General features: G+C 54.7%; 1 protein-coding gene across 4 annotated transcripts in view; it reads right to left on the bottom strand.

Annotated features, from left to right (window-relative positions):
- Positions 1-3,686: 3,686 nt before the first annotated feature.
- ARHGAP27 (Rho GTPase activating protein 27) overlaps positions 3,687-24,734 on the bottom strand; it is a 37,049-nt gene continuing 16,001 nt past the window's right edge. For 3 of the 4 annotated variants that reach the window (XM_040245092.1, XM_040245093.1, XM_040245095.1), the window contains 15 exons: positions 13,991-14,395; positions 13,535-13,717; positions 13,244-13,324; positions 13,088-13,171; positions 12,669-12,736; positions 12,286-12,376; positions 11,681-11,785; positions 7,850-7,948; positions 6,767-6,872; positions 6,498-6,620; positions 6,326-6,424; positions 6,058-6,135; positions 5,821-5,955; positions 5,565-5,670; positions 3,687-5,459 (listed from right to left, as the gene is read on the bottom strand). In XM_040245092.1, the coding sequence (XP_040101026.1) occupies positions 5,282-5,459; positions 5,565-5,670; positions 5,821-5,955; positions 6,058-6,135; positions 6,326-6,424; positions 6,498-6,620; positions 6,767-6,872; positions 7,850-7,948; positions 11,681-11,785; positions 12,286-12,376; positions 12,669-12,736; positions 13,088-13,171; positions 13,244-13,324; positions 13,535-13,717; positions 13,991-14,395 (1,941 nt within the window). In that variant the 3' untranslated portion in view covers positions 3,687-5,281. Of the gene's footprint in view, positions 5,460-5,564; positions 5,671-5,820; positions 5,956-6,057; positions 6,136-6,325; positions 6,425-6,497; positions 6,621-6,766; positions 6,873-7,849; positions 7,949-11,680; positions 11,786-12,285; positions 12,377-12,668; positions 12,737-13,087; positions 13,172-13,243; positions 13,325-13,534; positions 13,718-13,990; positions 14,396-19,040; positions 22,850-24,734 lie in introns of those variants that run through there. The other variant, XM_040245094.1, reaches the window with a different exon arrangement.

The raw sequence follows: 24,734 nt of genomic DNA, 5'->3' as shown, positions 1-24,734 counted from the left end.
GACCATAAAGAAGGCTGAGCACTGAAGAATTGATGCTTTCGAACTGTGGTGTTGGAGAAGACTCTTGTGAGTCTCTTGGACTGCAAAGAGATCAAACCAGTCAAAAGGAAATCAACCCTGAATATTCATTAGAAGGACTGTTGCTGAAAGTCCAACACTTTGGCCACTTGATGTGAAAAGCCAATTCATTGGAAAAGACCCTGATGGTGGGAAGGCAACAGAGGATGAGCTGGTTGGATAGCGTCGATTCAATGGATGTGAGTTTGAGCAAACTCCAAGAGATGGTGAAGGACAGGGAAGCCTGGAGTGCTGCAGTCCATAGGGTCTCAAAGAGTTGGACGTGGCCTAGCAACTGAACAACAACAAAATCTGTAAAGTGGAATGTTATTTGGCCTTAAGAGTGAATGATGTAGCCCATGTAGCCATGAGCTACATGGATGCATCTTGAAGACATGTAGCCCATAGCCTAGTGGTGACAACAAGGACATGGAGGCACAGTTACATCACAGGGAGGCAAGTGTGATGAGGGAGAAAGGCCTGTCTGCTATGAGAAGAGATCTGAGATCTGGGGGCAGGTGTGAGCTGAGGCTGGGAGGAGGAAGAGGAGGCCGGGGAAGGGGAGGAAGACAGGAGACTGTGGGCCCAAAGGCAGGGAGGCAAGGAACATTCTGGAGTGGGCTGGGAGCCACACCCATGGGCACAGAGGTGTGCAGAGATGGGAGGTGCGGCTGGGAAGGGCCTCAGGGGTCTTGGTCAAATGGCTGCTAAGGGGAGGATGGAACAGGGAGGGAAGGAGCCCATCCAGATGAGAGGCTGAGTGGAGGTGGGAGAGGCTGAGCTGGGAAATATTTAGGAGGAAGAAGATAGGGACTTGGTGGCTGACTGGTTGTGGAGGGAGGGGCGCCTCGGGTGCTTGGAGGTGCTGTGCCCTGAAAAGGGGGGAGGGGCTGGTTTCAGTTTTGCTGCAGGCAGGCTGCACTTGGGGTGCCTGGCAGCCACCCATGTGGTGGACATTTGCACTTAGAACTCCGAAAAGAGCCCTTTGGGCTGCTGACAGATATCTGGGTGACGCACATGCTGGCTTGGTGACTGAGTCCCCGGAGTGGATCGGATGAGGATCGTCAGGGAGGGTGGAGGGAGAGAGCAGTGGGCCAGGGACATCTACTGGCCGGGCAAAGACTCTTGTTGCTGCGAGCGAAGGATGCTGTGTCTCTAGGGTGACAGGCAGTTCAGAGGTCCACTCACATGAGGGCTGGGCGTGACCACCGGACTTAGCATCCAGACCGGCACCAGAGGCTGTTTCTAGGGCAGCATCAGGGCAGACGCCCGGCTGTCAGAGGACCCGGGGCTTCTGCTGAGAGGGAGAGAGAGACGGGGAGGGGCCCCCTGTGACAGCCCTTATCAGCTGTGCTACCCCCAGTTATTTTTGTCTGCCCCCCAACCAGATGGCACTTCAAGATAGCAGATACTACTTCTATGTATCTCTGTGTCTTCAGACAAAATCCAACTCATCTCAAATGTATTCACTGTACACCTTCTAGCTTGCAGTGGAGGGTTTATGACTGAGAAAGGACTTCCCCTGTGGCTCAGACAGTAAAGCATCTGCCTACAATGTGGGAGACCCGGGTTCGATCCCTGGGTCGGGAAATTCTCCTGGAGAAGGAGATGGCAAACCACTCCAGTATTCTTGCCTGGAAAATCCCATGGATGGAGGAGCCTGGTAGGCTACAGTCCATGGGGTCCCAAAGAGTTGGACACGACTGAGCGACTTCACTTCTTTAGACTTCTAGTGGGCTCACAGTAGATGCTCAGATCGCATACAATAAGCTCTGCCACCAACCTGCCCTGTGACCTCAGGTGAGTTATGACATCTCTCCAGGAGCTTGGTCATTGGTAGTAGGTAATTTCTTTCCTGCTTTCTCTTTCTTTTTAAAAATATTAATTTATTTGGCACCAAGTCTTAGTTGCAGCCTGCAGGATCTTTTAGTTGCAGTACTCAGGACTTAGTTCCCTGACTAAGGATGGAACCCAGGCCTCGTGCATTGGGAGCTTGAAGTCTTAACCACTGGACCACCAGGGAAGTCCCCACAGTAGGTGCTTTCTGAAGCTCCACCTGGTGATAGAATGTGATGATTTCGGGACTTCCGTGTCTGTGACTATATTACTGAACACCCGCCAAACTCTTGGCAGGGTCAAAAACCTGGGGTGGGTTGGGGTGGGGAGCTGACATTTCCCAAGACCTTCCTGCCCCAGGATCCTCCTGCCACTGTCCTGCCACAGGCCCCCCTTCATTGTGGTCCCAAGGCCCTGAGCACTCTGCCCTCTGCTGGCCTCTCCAGCCTCACCTCCCACCCATGCCCACTGGCTTTGCGGGCTTCCGTCACCATGGTCTTCGCTCAGATTTTGTTCTCCCCACAAGCCTCCCTGCTTCAGAGCTTTTGCTCATGCCGTTTCCTCTGACTAGACACCCCTTCCCTTACTTCCTCACCCTGTTGACTCCTCTTTGTTCTCTAGTGCTTGGCTCAAATGTGACTTCCGTAGAGGCATCTTGGGCCCCTGGGGGACAGTCACACCCCAGTGACACACCTTCAGAGCACCCTGCACTTTTCCCAGCTACCATACACACATGGTTAGCCAAGTAGTTGGCTGTTTACTATCCACCTAGTTCTGCCCTTAGACCTGTGAGAGGGGGTCCCTGCCCTGCCATGGGTCTCACTTTAGAAGGTTCTACTGTGGTACTGGAAAAGACTCCTGAGAGTCCCTTGGACAGCAAGATCAACCAGTCAGTCTTAAAGGAAGTCAACCCTGAATACTCATTGGAAGGACTAATGCTGAAGCTGACATTCCAATACTTTGGTTACCTGATGCAAACAGCCAACTCGCTGGAAAAGATACTGATGCTGGGAAGGACAGAGGGTAGGAGGAGAAAGGGGTAAGAAAAGATGAGATGGTGGGATGGCATCACGGATTCAATGGACATGAACTTGGGCAAATTCTGGGAGATGGTGAGGGAAGGGAAGACTGGCATGCTGCAGTCCATGGGGTTGCAGAGTTGGACACGACTTGGCAACTGAACAACTCTGGACACTCTCTGTGCCTCTCCCCCCAGAATGAGGACTCTGTGTGGTCCCCTTAGAGCCCAGGCCCATCCCTTTAGACCATGCTCCTGACATGTGGGACCCCATGTCCCTTCCCTCAGAGGGTGGACTGTGTGGGGTGACCAGGGACAGCAATTTGCACTCGTGGTTGGAATGCCCACGTGTGTCCCTCTCCTTGGGCCAGGATGCCCTGAGGGTGGGAAGATTAGGGGTGGGGCTGGGTTGAGAGCAGAGCCAAAGAAGTTAATGTTAGAGCCTGGCTTTCCAGGTCATTGTAAAAGCATATTTGTCAGAGTGGGAGAATTACAACATCCCTGGTGGTCCAGTTGTTAAGAAACCACCTGCCAATGCAGGGACATGGGTTCGATCCCTGGTCTGGGAAGATGCCATAGGGCAACTAAGCCCGGGGCCCACAGCTACTGAGTCGGCATGCTGTAGAGCCTGTGCTCGGCCACAAGAGCAGACACTGCAATGAGAAGCCTGTGCATCGCAACTAGAGTAGGCCCCACTCTCCGCAACTAGAGAAAGCCCGAGCACAGCAATGAAGATCCAGAACGGCTAAAATAAATAATTAAATAATAACAATAACAAAGTAGGAGAATATTTTTTTTTTAATTAAACAAAAAAGTAGGAGAATAGAACACATTTTATCGGTTCAGCTTGATTTATAACTTTACAACATGTTGACGTATGGTATGAAGCCTTCATTTGTACTCTTGCCCCAGGCCTGCTGGCATCAGGGGTGGGCTTGGGTCAGTCCCACCCACCAGGCCAGAAGCTCCACCAGGGAGGCAGTATGTGGTACCCCTGCCCCAGAGCGCAGTGCCGGGCACAGAAAAGCAGATAATAAATATTGGCTGCGAGAAACGAGTGAGATAATCCAAGTAAGATGCTTGGCGTGGTACAAATGTCAATAAATATTAGCTTCTGTTGTTTGAATGCCTGAACGGGTGGGTGGGGGAAGGAGGCTGAGACCCATAAACTGAGGTGGTTTGTGTCTAAGAAGGGAAGGGGGGCCCGATGACGCTGGGATCGGGTTCACACTTCCTTTCCTGAGGTCATGCCTGCCTTCCCCCTACCCTGCAGGTCTCTTTCCCAGTTCTTCACAGCAAGGTGGGCACCAGGGAGGTACACGTGACAGCAAGGGCACTGAGAGGGGCTAGGATAACCCCTGCCAGTGCTATTATTCCTCCCCCCAGAGAAGAACAGCTACAGCAGACTCCCTCTTTGCCCTCAGGGACCTCCTCAGACAGAGCCCACCAGCTTAGTTTCACTGCTTTACCCATAAGGCCATGCTGTTGGGGGGAGCTGGGGAGCTGAAAGGACTGATGACACCTTCACAGAAAGCCGTGCTCTGGTGTGACAGAAGGCCGAGCTGGGGAGTCCAATCACCCACCAGACCCAGAACAAGTCACTTGGCCTCTGTAAGCCTCAGTTTCCTCATCTGTCAAATGGGATTGTGAGTAGAAAGGGTGTGTGTCAAGTGGCAGGTGCAGGGTACACATTTAGTGACCAGGAAGAACCCTTGCACAGAGCACAAAGTGGATCAAGGGAGTGCAGAGACCCAGAACTCCAACTGGGAAAGTGGATGAAAATGGTGCACAGCCAGCCAGTGGCTGAGCCTGGCAGGAGCTTCAGCCCAGAGGCCTGGGGAAAAGCAAGTTCAGCCGCCCACTGCATCAGTCCTGTTTCCGCAGCAGGGAAGCTGTCCCTTGCTGCTTCATGATGGCACAGTGCTACGCACAGGGCCGGGGACCCGCAGGGTTGCCGTGAAGGCCTCCACCAGGTGCAGGCCTGACGAAACCAGGAACGCCCTCGGCCACACATCCGCCGGGCATCAGCAGCTGTCCCAGAAAACTCGCCCCCCACCCTGCATCCTCGCACGTGCCCAGTAGCTGGCGCTGTGGTAAAGAACAGACCCCAATTAACCTCCGAACAGGCCAACTCCGGGGGTGGAGGGTGGGGGTGGGGAACCCCCACAGTTTAAGAACTGCCCACCAGGGGTCACCATGCCCTCAGAACCGAGGGGGTGCAGAACTCGCAGCCGCCTACGGTCTGGAGGGAGGCGGAGGTCTCAGCCAGAGATAAACAGTCTAGCCGTGTGGCCTCCTGCTGCCCATGCAGGACCACTGTCGCCGCCCCCACTCCCAGGCCCAGCAGCTGGGGTGGGGCTGGGGCGCCGGTCAGTGCGGCGGGAAGATGTCCGAGCACTGCTGCAGGATGAGCTCCACCACCTGGTTCTGGAACACCATGGTCATGGGCATGCTGGCTTCCTCCGTCTCGGGCCGCAGCAGCGTGGGCCCGAAGACTATGGCCACGTTCTGCACTGACATGCGGTTCTGTTCTCCGTGCTCGATCACCCTGCAGCGGGGGATGGGGGTTGGAATCAATGCCCAGAGCTGGAGGGAGAGGGGTGGGGTCCCCTCAGGCCCGCCTCCCCATTCCCGGGCACCTCCCCGCGCTCACCGGCACAGGTGCTGGAAGAGCACACGCAGCGTGTCGTGATTAGGGATGGGCAGTGAGCGCACCAGGTCCCGCACACAGCGGAAACGCTTGGCCGGATCCTGTAGCTCTGAGCAAGGGTCGGGTCAGAGGGAGGAAACGGGGAAACAGAAGGGGCTGACTTCGGTATTTGGGGGAGGTGGCTGGTCACCGCAGGAGCGTGCATGAGGCAGCCCAGCCCCACCGTACCCTTTCCGCCCCACCTCCCCCAGGCGCTCACTGATGGCCGCGAGGAACTGGCGGAAGTGTGAGAAGGGGAAGAGGGGCTCAGGCAGCTCTCGAAAGAAGAGCTTCAGGGCACCGGTGATAACATGAACGTCCTCCCAGTGCCCGTCTTCCAGGTCCAGACGTTCATCTGCGGCAGGGGGTCGAGGGGGTAGACGGGGGAAGGAAAAAGAGGTCAGCTCGTTCCTTCAAGTGCCTGCAGGCCTGGGGCAGGGCCGGGGGCGGGCCTCACCGTGGTCCACCTTATAGCGCAGCTTCTGGATCGTGGCTAGGTTTCCACTGATGCGGTACAGACCGTCAATGTCCAGCCCTGGAGCGGAGGGAGGCGCTGACCCGGGTTCAGTGGCCTGGCGCTAAAGCCCTTGCTCTGATTCCTGCTCGGAAGCTCTCGTTCTTTCCCCCTCGACCCTGCGCCCCATCCCCTCCCTGGAGGTCTCCGTTTGGGGTTCTGGAAGGAAGCCTTCAGGCTCGGGAATGCCCAGCCCGGCGCGGTTACATACCCCGGGCCTCGACGGCGCGGATGCTCTGCAGCACGAAGCGCGGCACTGAGCTCTTCTCGCGCTCACACAGCTCGGCCAGCGGACAGCCGAACACCTGGTCTGGGGGAGAGGCTCGTCAGCGCCGCCTGGCCCCTGGGCCACTGGCGCCCCGCTCTCCGGGTCCCTCGGGTACCTTTGATGTAGCCCTTCTCCCGCAGCGACTGCAGCGTGGGCCGCCTCAGCAGGAACTTGAGGAGCTTCTGCCGGACCTTGCTGATGTCACCCTCCAGGCCTCCGGGCCCGGGGGTGGGCGGTGCTGCCCAACGCCAATGGGAACGCGAGGGCTGGGTCAGTCGTTGGCACCACAGTTGGTCGGCCCGGAGGCCCCAGCCCGGTGGTCACCGCTCCCCTTAAGGGTGTCTGCCGTCCGCCTCCACCTGCCTCACCCCCACCCAAGCACACCTGCACCAGGCCGCGGCTCATCCTCCCGCCAGGTTCCTAGGCGCTCACTGGACCCAAAGTCCACGCCGCTGTTCTCACTTTCCTCCTCGGGAGGCAGGTCTGCGGACTAGAATCACACAGTCTCAGAGAGGCAGAGCTTGGGGCCAACTGGCGGGGGCGGGGCGGGGGGATCCTTCTGGGATGGGGTGAGGGACTGAAATGCCCTCCCAGCAGGCCTGGACTGAAGACCCCCAGGCAGAGAATTCTCTGTTCCCATATCCAGGTCAACTCAGCTTTACTTCCATCAGGGAACCCCATTCATACCCCCTCTTAGCTGCATGGAGCCCTCCAGGTGTTGGAGTCAGGCATCCTGTTCTCCCCCACCTTTTCTCATCCTGACTACCCCTACCACCTCCTGGTTCCTGGTCCCCTTCACCATCATTTTCCTTAGCTCTTCTGTACACACTCCACTAGGTCAGCATTTTGCAATACGTGACTCCCAGTTCAATTTCGCAGTGTGAGCTGGGACCAGAGCACTGCCAACCACGTCACCAGCATCACCTTTCTGGATCTGGATTCCTATCATTATTAATACAGCCAAGCAGGGCATCCAGTGTTGCCTATTTCCTTATAAGGGAATAAGGATCAAAAGCCCCAGGCTGTTTCCAGGTGAAGAACTGTCAGGGTGGGCCTGCCCCATCTCTACTTATGCAATTGATATATTGAACTTAAAAAAATGGTAGACCCATCAATTCAGTCCTTTTAAATGATGTCTTCTGGTTTCAGCCTTTCTCTCCAGCCTGAGGTTGTTTACCAGAGTATTTACTTTTCTCCTGTCTCAGTGTGGAATGGGTCACTACTCTAGGATATGTTCACCTGGACAGGCATCCCGTAGGGCCAACCCCAGGGGCTGGATTCACTTACTTAAGAAAGGCTGTTTCTTCAGCAGCCCATCTGTATCTGCAGAGAGGACTACTTACCTACGAGTGTCATGGAGCTCCCAGTACCCAAGTGGAGGGCCCCACCCACAGTGGACACAGCTGCCCTGCATAATGGCTGGCCATCTCCTCCCCACCAGCCCTGGCAGCCCCCAGCTCTGCCTACCATCTCCTGGATGCCCTGGGTGATGGCACTGTGCCAGGCGCTGATGATGGCCTCCGAGTCGTGCTGGATCAGGTATTCTGAGCCATCTCGGCTCCGAAGCTGGTGGGACACAAGTCACTCAGTCATCTCTGGTTTCCTGGGTCTGCCCCAGGGCTAAGCCCCAAGGGGGATACAGGGGTAGAGGTGATCTATTCCTGTCTCCAGGAACTCAAAGACGAATAGAGCCAGGTCCTCTCCCCAAGCCAAGGTGTTCCACCTCCTTAAAGAAGGAGGTAACAGCATCTCTGTGTTACAGATGGGCAAACTGAGGCTCAGTGAGTTTAAGCAACTTCCTTGTGGACACAGCTAGTGACTGATGGAGCGAGGATCTGAGTGTAGCAGAACTGCATGGCTTAGCCATCTGGTGTGCCTTCCCTTACCCCATCCTGCCTCCCCATGGGAGGCCTACGCAGAGCACCAGCCAGCGAAAAATCAATGAAAGGAATTCCATGTGGGAGGCCCTGAAGCCACTACTCTATACTATTGAGTTGCAAGCAGATATTAACCACCTGGGTTCTTTATCAGTTGACTGCTGTTTCTGTAACGAAGTCTACAAAGAACAAGGCTAACTTGGATGGATCTCTCTTCGGCCTCTGGCTCTGAGAACCAAGCCTTCAAAGTGGATGGGAATGGTTGGTTGCTGCAGCTCATACCAGCCCTGCCTTTGGGTCCTGTGAGAGAGTAAGAGTCAGCAAAAACTGTCTGAGGGTCTTCCCTGGTGGTCCAGTTAAGAATCTGCCTTGCAATGCAGCAGACACTGGTTGGATCCCTGGTCTGGGTACTAAGATCCCCCGTGCAGCAGAGCAACTAAGCCCATGCACCCCAAGTAGACAGTCCATGCTCTGCAATGAAAGATCGATATGACACAGCGAAGAACCTGTGTGCTGTAACTAAGACTCAACACAGCTGAATAAATAAATAAATAGATAAAACTGTCTCAGACAGGTTATAGCTTCCAGACAGCGCAGTGCTTTGGCTGTCTAATTATTTAACTTAGACTTGAATGAAATTTAAAATGTTTTCAAAGGCAAAACAAAACAAACCTGCATGTTCTACTCCATCCTCCTCCCTGCAAAGACCAGAGAACCTTCAGTCGGCAGAGAGCACAACCTCATTCTAATCTAAACTGACAGGGGCCCTATCTGTTATTCCAGAGAACGAATGGCCTAACAATGCTTCTAAAACAATTGCCATTCTTTTCGGCAGCTGTCTCAAAAGCGGTAATCAGTTCACATTTGAGTTTCATATGGAAGGCAAATCTGTCTAGTTACGTATCAATATATGTACAAGACATCCATTCTGTTGAATGCACAGCTATTGTCAGGGGCCACTAGGACAACTAGGAAGACTGGCCATCCTCGATGATATAGTATTTAGGGCGGTCTCCTGAAAAAGGGCTTCCCAGGAGGCACTAGTGGTAAAGAACCTGTCTGTTAATGCAGGTGAGATGAAAGAGTTCTATATCTGGGTCAGGAAGATCCCATGGAGGAAGGCACAGGAACCCAGCCCAGTATTCTTGCCTGAAGAATCCCATGGACAGAGAAGCCTGATAGGCTACAGTCCATAGAGTCAAAAAGAGCTGGACACGACTGAAGTGACTTAGCACACACGCATGCTTGAGAAAAATCCCAAGTTGCCTACAGGTGGCAGGCTTCCCTGATAGCTCAGTTGGTAAAGAATCTGTCTGCAATGCAGGAGGCCCCGGTTCAATTCCTGGATTGGGAAGATCCCCTGAAGAAGGGTTAGGCTACCCACTCCAGTATTCTTGGGCTTCCCTTGTGGCTCAGCTGGTAAAGAAACCACCTGCAATAAGGGAGACTTGGGTTCGATCCCTGGGTTGGGAAGATCCCCTGGAGAAGAGAAAGGCTACCCACTCCAGTATTCTGGCCTAGAGAATTCCATGGACTGTATACCCATGGAGTCACAGAGTCAGACACGACTGAATGACTCTCACTTTCCCTTTCTTTCCACCCCTGAGCGGAGGGAAGATGACTGCCAGCCAGTGGGAAGCGGGGGACTCCAGGATTCCCATTCCAGACTGTCAGCCTTCCTGTCAGCTTGAGGCGCTTCCAAGAACACCATCTGCCTTCTGGTCTTTGCCAGAAAAGACAACTCAGAAGCGTCTACTCTGAAACTTTCATCCAAAACCCAGTCAGAGAGGTGACATTCAGAGAGCACTGTTTGAAGCCTTTCCCCCCAGTTCAAATATGATGTCCCACCTCAATCTGATGTTCACAACAGACATAGCTAGTCGATCACAGAGCTCTACTCGGTGGCGTCTGGGGAAGGCTCCAGACCTATTGATCAGAGCTCAGGAGATACAACTGGTTTCTAGCTCTGCTCTGTGGATTGTTGTGGTTTAGTTCCTAAGTCATGTCACACCCCATGGACTGTAGTCTGCCAGGCTCCTCTGTCCATGGAATTCTCCAGGCAAGAATACTGGAGTGGGTAGCCATGCCCTCCTCCAGGGGATCTTCCTGACTCAGGGATCGAACCCGTGCTTCCTTCATTGGCAGGCAGATTCTTTGCCACCGAGCCATCAGGGAAGGCCCTGCTCTGTGCATACTCTGGTTCTAAAACTGAGTGAAGCTGGGTGAACCATCATTAAACGACACACTCAAGCTCCTTGCAGAACTGCTTTTTCTGAGCTGAAATGGAAGGTCATGCATTTTTTGGCTTTCAGCAAATGTTACCTGAAGCAACCCCAATAGTCCCTTACTAAACTAGAATAGAGCTGCATACTAAAAATTTCTTCTAGGGCCAAGGGTTAGGAAAAAGCTTTGATTTCCCTCAAAATCTAGAATGGTTTTCCCCTCACTCCCCTGACCCCATGAGAGTCATGCTTCACTTTGGCTGCCAGGAAACCAGGAGCTGACTTTTTTCCAGCAACAATAACCTTAGTACTTGTACATCCCCTGTTTCCTAATCCCACTCCACACTGCCCTCTTCCTCTAACTAGTTTTTCCTGCTCCTGGCTTTTCAGTAGCTTTTACCACCTCACCTATATGCATTTTCACTGTGAGCTGCCTCCAAACACTTGGTGATTGAGGTGAGGGTGCTTGCCTGTTTAATTTCTCAGTCATGTTTGACTCTTTGTGACCCCATGGACTGTAGCCCACCAGGTTCCTCTGTCCCTGGAATTTTCCAGGCAAGAACGCTGGAGTGGGTTGCCACTTCCTGTTCTAGGGGATCTTCCCAATTCAGGGATCGACTCCACATGGCTTACATCTCCTGCATTGGCAGGCAGATTCTTTACCACTGTGCCACCTGGAGAAGACCAGGTGAGGACAAGAGTAGTTTAAAAACAAGACAACACATGGACAGTGAAGGTGTGGCCTGGGCCCCATCTGGCCTCTCTTCCTGTGGGGGAGCCTGAGAAATGTGTCCGCTGCCCTGCCCTGGTCTATTCACTTCCATTTGGAAGCTGGGTTCTAACCAGCCAGAGGAGGTGTCCCAGCCTATCAGTCTGAGTAGGGGGGACCCAGCATCTCCTGTTTGTCTCAGGCCAAAGCAGTGGGATGAGGACTGCCCTTCCAGACATAAGTGTTATTCCCCAGGGACCTCTACTTGGGGACAAAGGGCTCCAGGGAGCTCTGCTCCTGGAGAGGGAGCTGCATCAGCCTGATGCCAGGAAACACTGTGGACAGATCTCCAAGGTGGGGACAGCTTTTGTTTTGAGCCCTGAGAATTCCAGCCTTAGCTCTGCCAGGGTCCCCCTGCTCAGGGCTTGCTTAGTCAGGGCCCCAAGCCATCAGTAGGCTCCTTCTCCTTCTCCTTACCCCCACCACTCACCTCCAGCACATTCTTCTTGCTGGATTTGTCTTTGGGGGCCCAGGTGAGAGAGGCCCCCTTCAGGTCCACCGTGAACTCAGGAGTGGAGAGCTTGGAAGGCTGCCTCTACGGAGAAGGGGAAAAGGGTTGGATTTCAGGATACCTGCAGCTCAGCTCTGGCCTGTCACAGCATCCTGGCTCCAATCCACCAGGCTCCCTTGGCTCTAGGCACAATGAGGGTCATGGCTCTGGAGGCAAGAGACCCAAGAGTTCCTAGAACATGGAGCCCGGGGGCTGGCTGGTTGTTTGCTATCTGCCCACCTAGGAAAGGAAAGGAAAGGAAAAAGGAGTGCAGTCCCATCTCTGCGAGCAGGTGCATCTGGTTTCCAGTCTCCTTGCCCACCAGGCTGGAGCTGTCCATCCTCAAGGACTGGTTCCCACACCCGACATGACCGGACGTACTTGTCCTGGGGTGATCTGCTCTCATCGCCCCTGCCAAGGCCCAGCTCCCTGGACCCTCACATTCCACGGTCTCAGACCTAGCCTTCGGCAAACCTGATTTAGCAAAGCCCCTCGGGAGTTAGGAGCAGAGGGGGTGGCCCCTGCCCTGGAGGTCTGGGGCTTACCAAGCCACCAGCAGCTGAGTTTTTCGAGTCTTTGAAGAAAGTCAGGATTCCACCCTCCAGCACTGTCCAGGAGGCACTCCAATGCTTCTTCCTGGGTAGGGGCAGTGGTGGCAGGGCTTGGGTTGGTCCTGGGTTGAGGCGCCCCCCCTTCCACCCTCAGGATCAGGGCACAGAGTTTAAGAACTTGGGGCACCCCGTCATGAGAGGTGGACTCCCAGGGCTAACACCTGGCAGTCAAAGGGCTTTGGGCAAGTCATCTCTCTGTGCCTCAGGGTCCTCGCAGGACCTCATAAAGGATTAATAAGAGCTTGGCATATAGGAGGTGCTCAGTGAACGTCATCATTAAGGCCCACCCTGGGGTCTGGAGGGAGCTGAGCTCTCACCGGAGTCGCTTTCCTTTGTCCACTATCTTGGTGCGATGGAGCACGCCTGCCTTGTCCAGGGTCTTGATCTTAGAGAAAGAGGGCAACGGAGGAGGTAGTTAAGGGGAGGAGCCACTCTCCCTCTCAGCCAGCAGCTCCCCACAGGTTGGGCCTGAGTCTCCACTGAACCCTCTCTGCTGGCACCTGGCCAGTGGTGGGGGGTGCCTGCTCCCACAGAAGCCGCAGCAGCAGGAGAGACATCCTTCCAGCCCCCAGCCTTGTCCAGCTCTGAGTCTGGGACAACCCAGAACCCAGGTTTCTTTAGCCCAGGGTAGTGCTTGGGCCTATGGTGGAGATGTGCCTCCAGACCTAATCACAGAACCTCCAGAAACACCCCAATTTTTCTGTGGGGTCCTGCCAGGTCCTACATGCCCCCTTACCTTCTCCTCTAGGGGGGTGGCCTGGGCTGGGGTCTCACTGTTCTGGTTGGATTTGTGGATGTTTCGAGGGAGAGGGACTGGGACCTGGGGAGAAAGAAACTGTCATATTGAGCCCCCACCTCTCTCCCAGGCACTCTCCTTTCCCCAGTTGGTTACCTGGGGCAGGGCCCACTGAACGGAGGCGTCATCTGGATTGTAGAAGTAGGGCTTCCCATGTTGGTTCTCCAGCCTTACCCACTGTGGGGAGAGGGATGGTCAGGCCGCTTAGTTCACAGGATAGGGGAACAAAAGTTTCCCTCCAGAGCCCAACACCGCCCCAAGGAGTTTAAAGGGGCGGGTGTGGGAGATAGTCTTGGACTGGCATGGAGCCCGTGAGGGAACTTCACTATCGAGTGGTAAGGGAAGCGACCCCGCGACTGTCTGCGCCCATCTGCCCGCTGCCCCTACCTGTTCTTCGGTGATGTTGTTGGTGTACACCGTCTGCCCATCTGGGCTGACATGGCAAGACCAGCCTGGGGGTGCGACAAAGGGAGAGGCGGGGCCGGGCTCACTGAAGGAGCCCACGGGGGAATAGTCTTCCTCTGGGTAACTGGTCAGCAAATCAGGGTAGTCCGTCTCAGGGGTGGGGGGCTGGAGGGAGCAGAAGAGCCAGAAATTCTCAGAGCCAGAATTTCTGGCGTCCCGCCCTTTCGGCCCAGGCCTCGCCCCCCACCATAGTTTCCCCCGAGCTGAGAGGGGTGGGGTCAAAGGCCCTCAGTGATAGCCCCACCCACCCACGACCAAGGCCCCTCCCTCTCAGTCCCCAGGGCTGTGCGGATCCGGAGGCGGGGTCAGAGGCCCTGAAAGTCAGCCCCGCCCATCCGGACAGGTCCCGCCCCCTTCGAGCGAGGCCCCGCCCCTCACCCTCTGGCTGTTGGGGCTCAGGCTCGGCTGCATCTCCGGCTCGTCCTCCGGCTGGTCCTCGAACTCGTCCTCCCAAGCCGTCTCTCCCGTCAGCGGGTTGTAGAAGAACACCCTGCGGCTCTCCTCATCCCAGTACTGGCCCCACTCGGTCTCGAGGCTCTCGTGGCTGCCCACCGAGGCCGGGGACGTGGCCGGGCTGGAGACGCCCTCAGCAGCCTCGAAGGGCGACTCCCAGGTGGTCACGCCCGTGTCCGGGTTGTAGTAGTAGGGGCGCCCGGTGCCCGCGTCCGTGTGTGTCTCCCACACCGACTCTCCCACACCGCGAGGGGCCGCGGAAGCGCGGGGCGATGTGGCCGGAGGCTGCCTCTCTACGTTCGCGTACACGGGCTCCGGGGGCTCGTCCACCTGCTCGAGGAGGAAGGAGACGTGACCTTCGGGCCTGCTCAGCGGTCACATTGTCCCCACTCGCACACTCGCCACTCGGGCGACTTTCAGCAAGTCTCAGCACCTCTCGGCCTCGGTTCCCCCAGCTGCAAAATGTATGCCTTGCCCTCGCTCCGGAAATCGTAGTGAAGAGAGAATGAGGACGTGTTCTGGAAAGTGCTTTGTAAAATATGAAGTGCCCCAGAAGCGTGGGGCAGCTACATTAATTATTAACACTAGTAAAATACTAACAGGTAAATTCTCCCAGCTGCACACTCACAGGTGTGAGTCAAAGACTGCGTAGGAACAGAGAAATGGCCTCAGGACACTTGAGGGCGGGGCCCTGCTGCCTTCTACAACCCCCACCAAGAACACCCAGCCCTCCCTCCTCCTTCTCCAAAAAAGCTCCGGAACTGGAACCCACACTGCCTCTGGTTTTGGATTTGGAGCTGACACTTCCCCAGTACAGGAATTGCAGACCTCAGAATCCATTCCAGACAAGAGAAAGAGAAGCAGGAAGAAAAAAAAAAAAAAGGGGGGGGGGGCGGTATGCCTTTCTCCCCACCCCACCAAAGCAAAGTGAAGTGGGAGAGAGAAGTGGAGTCAAGAGCCAGATCCACCCACTCTGGCTAGGCAACACCACCCCCACCCCCCCGCCCCCGGAACCCTTACCCTCTGGAGGGTCCAGTTAACACAGAATATAAACCTGGTCATGCTTGACAGCCGCAGGGCTCCCTGCTGCCTGCTGGGCAAAGTCTAAGCCCTTACCAAGGCACCAGAGGCCTTCCATCACCAGACTGTCTTCCCCCCTATATTTCCTGCCACTCCTGGCCCTTACCTTGAACTTTAAGCTCTAGCAGCACCCAGTTGCTAGAGGCCCCCACCCTCTCTGCTGTGTCTGCTACAGACCTCAGCTCATTCACACCCTGAACCTCTCCTTACCCCCTTTCTCACCTGGCTGACTCCTATTCCTCCTTTAGGACTCAGCTCAGGTGTCAGGTTTAAGACCTCTCCTGAGATTTCTCCTGTGTGACCACCACACCCAGCCTGCTGCTAAGTCACTTCAGTCGTGTCCGACTCTGTGCGACCCCATAGACGGCAGCCCACCAGGCTCCCCCGTCCCTGGGATTCTCCAGGCAAGAACTCTGGAGTGGGTTGCCATTTCCTTCTCCAATGCATGAAAGTGAAAAAGTGAAAGTGAAGTCGCTCAGTCGTATCCAACTCTTAGCGATCCCATGGATTGCAACCTACAGGGCTCCTCCGTCCATAGGATTTTCCAGGAAAGACTACTGGAGTGGGGTGCCATTGCCTTCTCCCAGCCTAGTACCCATTAAAAAGAAAAATGATGACACTATCAAACTCCAGACAGCAGAATAGCATGAGATTAATACTGTGTTCTAAGAAGGCATAATGTTACAAGGGAAAAGCAGATTTCAAAATGGTAAACTCGGGGACTTCCCTGATGGTCTAGTGATTAAGAATCCACCTTTTCACGCAGGGAACAAAGATTTGAACCCTGTTCAGGGAACTAGGATCCCACATGCCAAGGGGCAACTAAGCCCATGTGCCATAACTACTGTGCTCATGAGCTCTAAAGCCCATGAGCCCCAACTAGAGAGAAACCTGTGCACCCACATGCCATAATGGAGAGTCTGTGTCCTTGCTGCAACTAAGACCCGATGCAGCCAAATTAAAAAAAAAAATTTTTTTTAATAGTAAACTTGGCACAATTTCCATTTTGCATTTTTAAAGTAACTCTCCAAATTGTTAACAGAGGTTATCTCTGAGTTGTGTAATTATAGGAATTGGGTTTGGTTTTGTTTCATTTTTTCTTTTTTGCAGCAACATTTTTTTTTTTTTTGACAATAAGTCTCTTTAAAAAAACAAATCATAGAAGTTCCTCCATTTCTGTAACACCTTCATTCAGCTATAAACTACTCAAGAGGGGAAGTGCGTCCTGGTCAATGCAACCTCTCACTGGGCCTGCAAAAGCATCCATTTGGCCAGCAAAGATCTGCCTGCTCTGTGCCGGGCACAGGTCTGGGCACTGGGAATGCAGCCATGGACAATCAGACACAAATTTGCTCTGGTGGGGCTGCTACACTAGTGCACACGCGTGTGAATGGTGTGTGGGGTGGGGAGGGAAGCCAGCAGAGTGGTAAGGAAATGCACTGCACCTCGGTGATGACTGCTGCTGACAAGAAAGCAAAAATAGAAGGGGGCGTTATCAGTTTAGATAGTGTGACGGGTCCCAGGCCTGGAGGTGGCAAGAAGACTTGAGCATTCCTCCCAGTCCACTCTGCTCCCTCGCCCCACAAACTCCTGTCTGGCTGAAATGGGACCTTCCACACCACTTCTTTTTTTCTCTGTCCACAACAGATCTCCTGTGGCATCCTGTATTCCAACCACACCAGCCTGCTGACCCTCCCCCCGACACAAAAGGCATCTTCTTAATCAGTGTTCCCCGCCCACCCCTGACCTGTGCCTTTGCTCCAGAAGTTCTCACACTTTGGAACTGCCCCCCCACCCCCACCCCATCTCAATTCCCTGTCTGTCCAAGTCCTGATCCTCTGCTGTGCTCAGCTCACAAGTCTCACCTGGGGGAAATGTGTTCCCTCTGGTGAGAAGTCTAACCAGCTGGCACTCTGCTTAGTCCTTCTGTTGGGCCCAACGGCGTTCTGCCTTGGTGGTCCGTTCATTGTCCACCCATCTGTCTACCTTCTCTGCCCCCTCAAAGGCAGGAGATTCTTGACATCTACACCCAAGATAATGTAACTGACCACAGTTGAGCACCCAGCGGATGGTCCAATGCCCCGAGGCACACAAGCAATCCACCAGAAACACTCACTGCTTGAGTGAAAGTGATAGTGTTAGTTGCTCTTTGTGATCCCCTGGACTGTAGCCCACCTGGCTCCTCTGTCTATGCGATTCCTCAAGCAAGCATACTGGAGTGGGTTGCCATTCCCTTCTCCAGGGGATCTTCCCGACCCAAGGATTGTACCTAGGTCTCCTGCATTACAGGCACATTCTTTACAGTCTAAGCCACCAGGGAATGCAAGTCAATTCCATGCCAAACTTAGCAACAAACAAAACCAAGCACACCTAGAACTTATGTGCCGAAACTAGTCTGTGAGCTGCGATGAAAGATCCTGCATGCTGCAACTAAGACCTGACACAGCTAAATAAATATTAAAAAAAAAAAAAGAAAGAAAAGAAACCCAAGCACATCTGACACTACAGGAGAGACTGGGGTTAGCTCTGAGCAAGAACTTCCTGAAAATGAGCATTCAGGCACAGAAACCAGGAAAATCCTTGGGAGGACAGGATGGAGGCAGTAGGTGGAGGCAGGTGGATAATCAGAGATACCTCCTACCCACCCCAGCTGGACCCACTGAGGCAGTGACCTTGCTTGTCCCTGGGACAGGAGCTGGAAGGGAACCAATGAAGGAGACAGGCTCTTGGACACGGGGATTTCCACTTGGCCAGGCTGCTGGCCTTGGCTGAATCCATGGGGAGTCCCAGGCTGGTTGGGCTGATGGGAATCTTGTACAAGGAACATCCCCAGCTGGTACAGAGGAGATTTGGGAGGTAGGAAGTTAGCCCTGCACCCCCCCTCCCCCCGCCCATGTGACAGGGCTGTCAGCAGGAAGAGAAGACATAGAATTATACCGTGGGGCTCCAGACTGCAATCAGAGGCCAAACAGGGGCTGGGCAATGCCCCTTAGAGGGAAGCACAGTCTAAGGATTGGCGGTGCCCCAGAGACACAGGTTGCCTGGGAAGGTTGTGAGGGGCCTTCTTGTGAGGTAGGTGAGTGGAGTCCAACCCCTGCTAGGGTTGCTGCAGCCCTGCAGAAAGAGCTGGACTGAAGTAGCCCTGAGGCCCCTTCAAACTCTAGAACTCTCTGTACAGCCCCCACAGTGCTACTAATAAAACAGAGATGGCTTCCTCTCCTGGCACAGCCTCAGCCAGGTGCAGACTGGCTCTTGGAAGCCAGGCGGAACCAAGCTCTCCAGGACCTCAGGCCTTCCAGCGGGGAGCTCGGACAGATTGGAGCGGGGCTGCCTCCCCGCCCCCAGCTCCTGGAGGCCCAGGCCAGATGCAGACACAGCCCATCCACAGGGCCTGTCTGGGGCACTAGGGGCTCTGGGGGCCCAAACCCCAGGCAGATGAGAGACACTGGGGACACTGAATGGGAAAGAAGAAGTGGTCTCCCACCTCAGAACCGAGAACAGAGCCAAGAGGGGCCCGGCTGTCACCACATCCAGCTACCCAGTTCCCCCAGCCCTCCAGCCGCTCTCGTCACCAGTCTCCTCCCTTTGCCCACAAGCAGGTGACACGCTTGCCCATTTCTCCACACCCCCCCCCACCCCATCCACCACCCCCAAGCGGATCACTGCCTCTCAGCATCCCTATGCCACCCCGGAGAGACAGGTGGGGCCTCGGAGAAGGAAAGAGGAAAGCAGGGAGGAGTTCCAACCTCTGTGAGGCTCCCAGCTCCTGACTCTGCTCCCTGAACTCCTAACGGAGCCAGAGGATGGAGGCCTGACTGGCAGCCCCTGGACCCCCCAGGCCCCTCTACCATCCCCATCAAAGGCTGAGCTCACTCCCAGTGCCGGGGTCCCCTACCTGTCCCCGCAGGTCCCGACTCTGCCTCTTGGTCAGTTTGGCGGTGATGTCCACCATCCTGTCCCCTCTGAGCTGCTGGGATGCAGCCCTGGGAAGGCTTTGGGGGTGGAGTTAAGGGGCACAACCCCAGGACTGGCACAGGGCAACAGGGAAACAAGAAGTTGCCTTGAGATGGCGGGAGGCTGAGCCTCCAGCCCATTTCCTGTCAGGGCTGCGGAAGTGCTGCCTGAGACGGAGGCTGCCTGAGACAGGGTGGGGGTGCCTCCGGTCGGGGGTATTTTTATGTCCAGGGAAACCACGGACCACCCCACTCAGTGCTCTGATTACCAGTGAGTTCTGAATCCCAGGCCCAGACACAGCCATGGGGCAGGCCTCACAGAGGATGGCATTAGGCCCATGGGTGGGGGAAGGGTGGGCTGCACAGATGGGGGCTGCCAGAGGGGGCAGCTGGAGCCTGAGCTGCCAGAGACGGGACAATGAGTGGCCATCGACTCCCCTAAGGCCCAGGGAGGATGTGATGGAAAAGAGGAAGCTTATATGCGAAGGGGCAGGCCGGGGGGGGGTATCTCAAAGAGGAAGGGGTTTGGGCAGATATGGTCTCAGAGGGAGCTGGGTCCGGATCCCTCCAGCCACGTGGAGGACTGGAGGGGTTCTGACCACACCGCCACCTACCCGCCTGACCGCCTGGGTCTGCCTCCTGCAACCTTGGTCACCAGACGCCTGTGTGCACCCCCGCCGGCGTGCCCACACACATGCACAAGTATGCCCAGGCTCCTTCCCCACTCTCCATGGACCAGAGAGAGGGGGCATGGACTAGCTCTCCCATCCTACCCTGAGAGCTTCCGTCTAGCCTCTTGTCTCTTCACTCCTCAGCAGGTGGGTGCTCACAGAGGACAGACACAGCCTGTCCTGGGTGAGAAACTGTGGTCTGTCCTCCAAGCCCTTGGGTCCATCTTGTCTTCATTAACTCCCTCAGAGGTGCTTCCTCCTCAGCCCCAAGCGCCCAGCACTGCGCTCCGGCAGTGGCTAAACAGAAAGCTCTGACCTTTACCCTTCCACCAGGATCCCAGGACCCTCATCTCACGTATCAGTCGTCCTCTAGCTCCAAGCCCTGACTCTCCTTCCTCCCTGGCCCACATCCCGGGGGCTCTCCTCCCCTGCACCCACTGTGGGCTCAGCATGGAGACACCCAAGTAGAGCCAGGCCTGGCATGGATTCGGGGTGTGGGACACTTGGGAAGACCCCATCCAGAGCAAGTCTGGGGCCTGTGCCCTACGCTGCCCTCAGAGTTCCAGTACCGCCTCTCTACCATCCCCTGTGCCCCAATCTAGAAGTCAGCGGCCCAGAGACACACTAATCCCCCCGAGAGACCTGGAGTCCTCACCCTTGTTACACATATGACACGCCACTTTGTCTCCACCTGGAGGGCCAGGAGACACACACACACACAGAGCCACCGAGAGAGGTGCAGCCAAGCCGGAAGACAGATGGAAAGAGCCACTGTAAATTCCAGGGCAGCTGAGCCACTAGGGAGGAGCTGGGGTGGGAAAGGCAGGGAGGAGGACTGGGGTGGGAACCCAGGCCCTCGGCACTGCCCTGCAGGTGCAACTGGGGAGCAGCGTCTGCTTGCGGCAGGAACCAGGAGCGACAGGGTCTCCCCGAGGCAGAGGCCAGGAGTGACAGTGGCGGGAGGGGACTGGGACCCCTCCCAGACCCCTGGGACTGGGACAGGAAAGGCAGCCAGCACCCCGCCTGCTGTCCCTCCTCTGGAAGAGGCCTGGCTCCCACACCTGAGCTCTCCCCCTGGGCTCTGGCCCCACAGATCTGGCCAGTCTGGGTTACCGAGGAGGCTGCCCCTCCCCCAGTGAGAGGAGGTGGTGACCACGGCGGCGGCTCCCCGCAGGGACCTCCTCGCTCGCCACACCCTCATGCCTCCAGAGGCACATGCTCCGGGAGGAACAGAAAAAGCCAGCAGCACCTCACCCATCTTCCCAAAACCCTCACTGAGGTGTCGGGTCAGGAGCAGGTGCAACCAGAAAATCCCTTCCACTCTCTGGAGCCAGAGGCAAGGGAAATGCCTGCAGACCAGTGACTTAGCCCAAGGACTGGCTAGAGGGGCTGGATGGAGGAGGGTGGGCAGGTCCTCCTTGGCTGACTCTGGGCCTGAGAGCCTGCTTTCTGCCATCCAGCTGGGGTGGGGCGAGGGGCGCGGTGGAAATGAATGGTGATCTTTGCCCCCAGGGACTTAGCCAAGTACAGAACCGCCCCAGGTCTGGCGTCTGCCCCTCCTCTGAGCACGCCTTCTCCAGGACAGAGTCCAGGTCTCACTCTGTACCCACCCCTAACCCAGAGCCACGCTGTCACCAACGTGCTGTGGGGAGGCTGGGGGTCAGCCAGCAGGGGTTCTCAAACCTTAGACTACAGGTAGCCATGCCTGGCCCCGCCCCCCGGAGGCATCTAGTGTGATGAGATTCCAATGGTAAATGACCTGGGGTGAGGTTCTTCTGGAATTGGGGCAGAAGCTCCATTCAATTAAAAGGAAAAAAGAATAGAGCTGGAGTCCAGAAACCTGGTGCCTTGTGTAGACTCTGCCTCAGTTTCTTTCTGGGAGACCCCTGGGATCTCTGGGCCTCAGTCTCTCTATTCAATAGGTTGTCATTCTCTCCTCTCTCATAGGGTTGGTTGGTGTGAAGGAGCCAAGCTGATGCCCTAGGTCCCACACCCACTTGCAGTCTTGGGGAAGAGAGCAGCGTTACACATCTGCTTTTCTTGACTTTGGGTTTTGATTGAGTGCCCTTGGTTTTGGACTCTGCCCCTAACCTCTTGGTGACCTCGAGAAGCTGTCTGGTTGGCCTGCTCCTCCAGGGTGAGGCCTGGGGTGGAGTCCCTTCACCACTCACCACCCCCTGGGGTCTGAGTAAGGCTGGCAGACACCCAGGAGGTCTCCAGCTGCTGGGCCGGGAGGAATCAGAAGTGGTCTGTCGGACTTCCCTGGTGGTCCAGCGGTTAAGAATCCACCTGCCAGTGCAGAGGACATGGGCTCGATCCCTGGTCTGGGAAGATTCCATGTGCCACGGGGCAACTAAGCCCATGTGCTACGACTACTGTAGCCTGCAAGGGAAGCCCCCGCAAAGAGAAGCCCGAGCACGGGGATTAGAGAGTGGACCCTAATCACCACAGCTAGAGGAAGCCTGCACACAGCAATGAAGACCCAGTGCAGCCAAAACAATTAACTAGTTAAAAAGAAATGGTCTGTCAAGGACCCTCCTGAGCCAACCTCAGGAGGTGGGACAATGTGACAGGGTGGTCATCTTCTGCCGCCCGCTCCAGCCAATCTGCACCTGTGCTCACCTTTCCTTCTCCCTCCCCTGGGGAGCACCCTGGGGGCTCAGGGTCCGCCTGTCCAAGCTGACCTACCCAACCTGAGCCCTGGGAACCCAAGTGACTCGCATCTGCTCAGGATTTGCCTCATCTCAAATCTCCAGTCCCATCAACCTGACTGCCTTTCTCCCTTTGGCATTTCAACAAACTCAAGGCCTCTCTACCTTGGGGAAAAAAAAAGTGTGCCCCTGGTGAAGGAGGAAACAGAACAGGCTCTATCTTGAAAGCAGGACTCCATCTTGGGCCAGAGTGGGGACTTTGAGCCACACTCTCTATGGTATGCCCAGTATCTATGGAAACGACATACTAAATGGAAAACCAGGTCCCCCGGAAGGAAGAGTCCCAGGTCTCTCCCTCGGCTAAAAGAATACCCTAATCATCTGTGTAACTGAACAGAATCATACATTTTATTATGCTTATTGGGGTATGACCACAAGCCTATTGATAGTTGTCCACTGTTAACTACCTAGGTTTAAGGCATATGAATCACAGGTTAACTTAGATTGTATCTTTCTTTTTCCTTTGTTTAGACTAGATTCAGGGAATTTGGGGAGGTGGGTTTGGGCACGTTTGCTTAGGGTATATAAGGTTTTCATGAAAACGGGGTCCTTGGCTAAGAGAAGACTCTGCCTTGGGCCCGCCGGTGTAATAAAACTACACTCCACTATCTGCATTGTCCTTCTGAGTGAGTTTATTTCCCCTCCACTATCTGCATTGTCCCTCGAGTGAGTTTATTTTTCCCTCCACTATCTGCATTGTCCTTCTAAGTGAGTTTGTTTCCCAGAATGCGTGGCTACAACACTGGAACCAGCCCTCCCCTCCTTCTGTTCAGAGCCAACTTCTCAAAGGAGTCTGTTCACCTAGCATCTCGCCATCTGCTCTCTCAGACCTCCAGCCCCTTGCTCGGGTCTCCTACAACCTCCTCAAGGGCAAGTTGGGTCCTGGTCTGGCCTGGCTCCTCTCGTAAGTAGTCTTTATCATCCTCCCACTCCGGGATGCCTCAGGCTACGGCCTCTTGGTCTGCTTCCTTCCTCTGCCCGTCTCCTGGGTGCTTGCTATCTCATCTCTGCTTCTCACCTGACTGTCCTGGGAAAGCTCAACCCACTTTATTGGGTTAACAACTTTCAACTGTATCTCCAGGTTGAGCAATCCAACTGCCCGGGGAAGTCCTTGAAAAGATACTGAAAAAAAGTCGCTGAAAAGATACACAAACTGAGTTCATCTTCCTCCTTCTCCCCATCTCAGCATCACCTCTGGTGCTCAAGCAGAGACCTAGAGTCACCGTTGATTCCTGCTTCTCTTGTCTCATCTGTCTCAGAGTCCTGGCGACCCTACTTATGGAAGCCTTTCAGACTCACCAGTCCCCGGGTAACACCAGGGTTAGAGGAACAAGGGAACATCACCACAGGAAGCCAACATTCAAATCTAAAACAGACATTCTGGGATGTCTCTGGTGGTCCAGTGGCTGGAACTTCGAATTCCCGATGCAGGGGGCCCGAGTTTGATCCCTGGTCAGGAAACTAGACTCCACATGCCACAACTAAGAGTTCACGTGCTGCAACTAAAGATTTCATGTGCTTCAACTAAATATTCCACAGGTCACAACTAAAAAAGGTCTCGAATGCGGCAAGGCAGATTGAAGATGCCATGCACACACTACTACTGGTGCAGCCAAATAAATAAATATTTTAAGAATAAATAAAACAGACATTCTACAGGACAACTGGTCTGGTCTCTTTGTCTGTTCCAGGGCAGAAAGAAAAGGAAGGGGTTGTCTAGGGAGAGTTCAACCAAATGCAATGAATGCATAGGATTGGATCCTGGTTTTAAAGGGCTATGAGAGACTTGTCTTAGGATAATGGGGAAAATTTGATTATGGCCTGAATCTTAGACTATATTAAGGCATTAATGTAATGGTATCATGGTTACAGAGAAAAAGATCATTTTTAGGAGATGCATGCTGAAGTTTTCAAGTGAAGTGAAGTGAAAGTCGTTCAGTCATGTCCAACTCCTTGTGAGTCCATGGAATTCTCCAGGCCAGAATACTGGAATGGGTAGCCTATCCCTTCTCCAGGGGATCTTCCCAACCCAGGAATCGAACTGTGAGCTCCTGCATTGCAGGAAGATTCTTTACCAACTGAGCTATCAGGAAAGCCCTGATATCAGGTAAGTTTTCAAGGGTGAAATATAATGAAGCCTGGAATTTACAACTTTTATAATTTTATTCTTGGCAAAAAAGATAGAACAAACATGGAAAATAGTCATTGTTGAATCTAGGTAATAGGTATAATTATATTCATGTCAGTATTCTTC

This window comes from Oryx dammah, unplaced genomic scaffold (assembly GCF_014754425.2).
Source record: "Oryx dammah isolate SB20612 unplaced genomic scaffold, SCBI_Odam_1.1 HiC_scaffold_8, whole genome shotgun sequence".
Classification (NCBI taxonomy): Eukaryota; Metazoa; Chordata; class Mammalia; order Artiodactyla; family Bovidae; genus Oryx; species Oryx dammah.
Note: the sequence above shows the minus strand (reverse complement) of the source record. Positions and strands in the feature narration are given on the sequence as shown.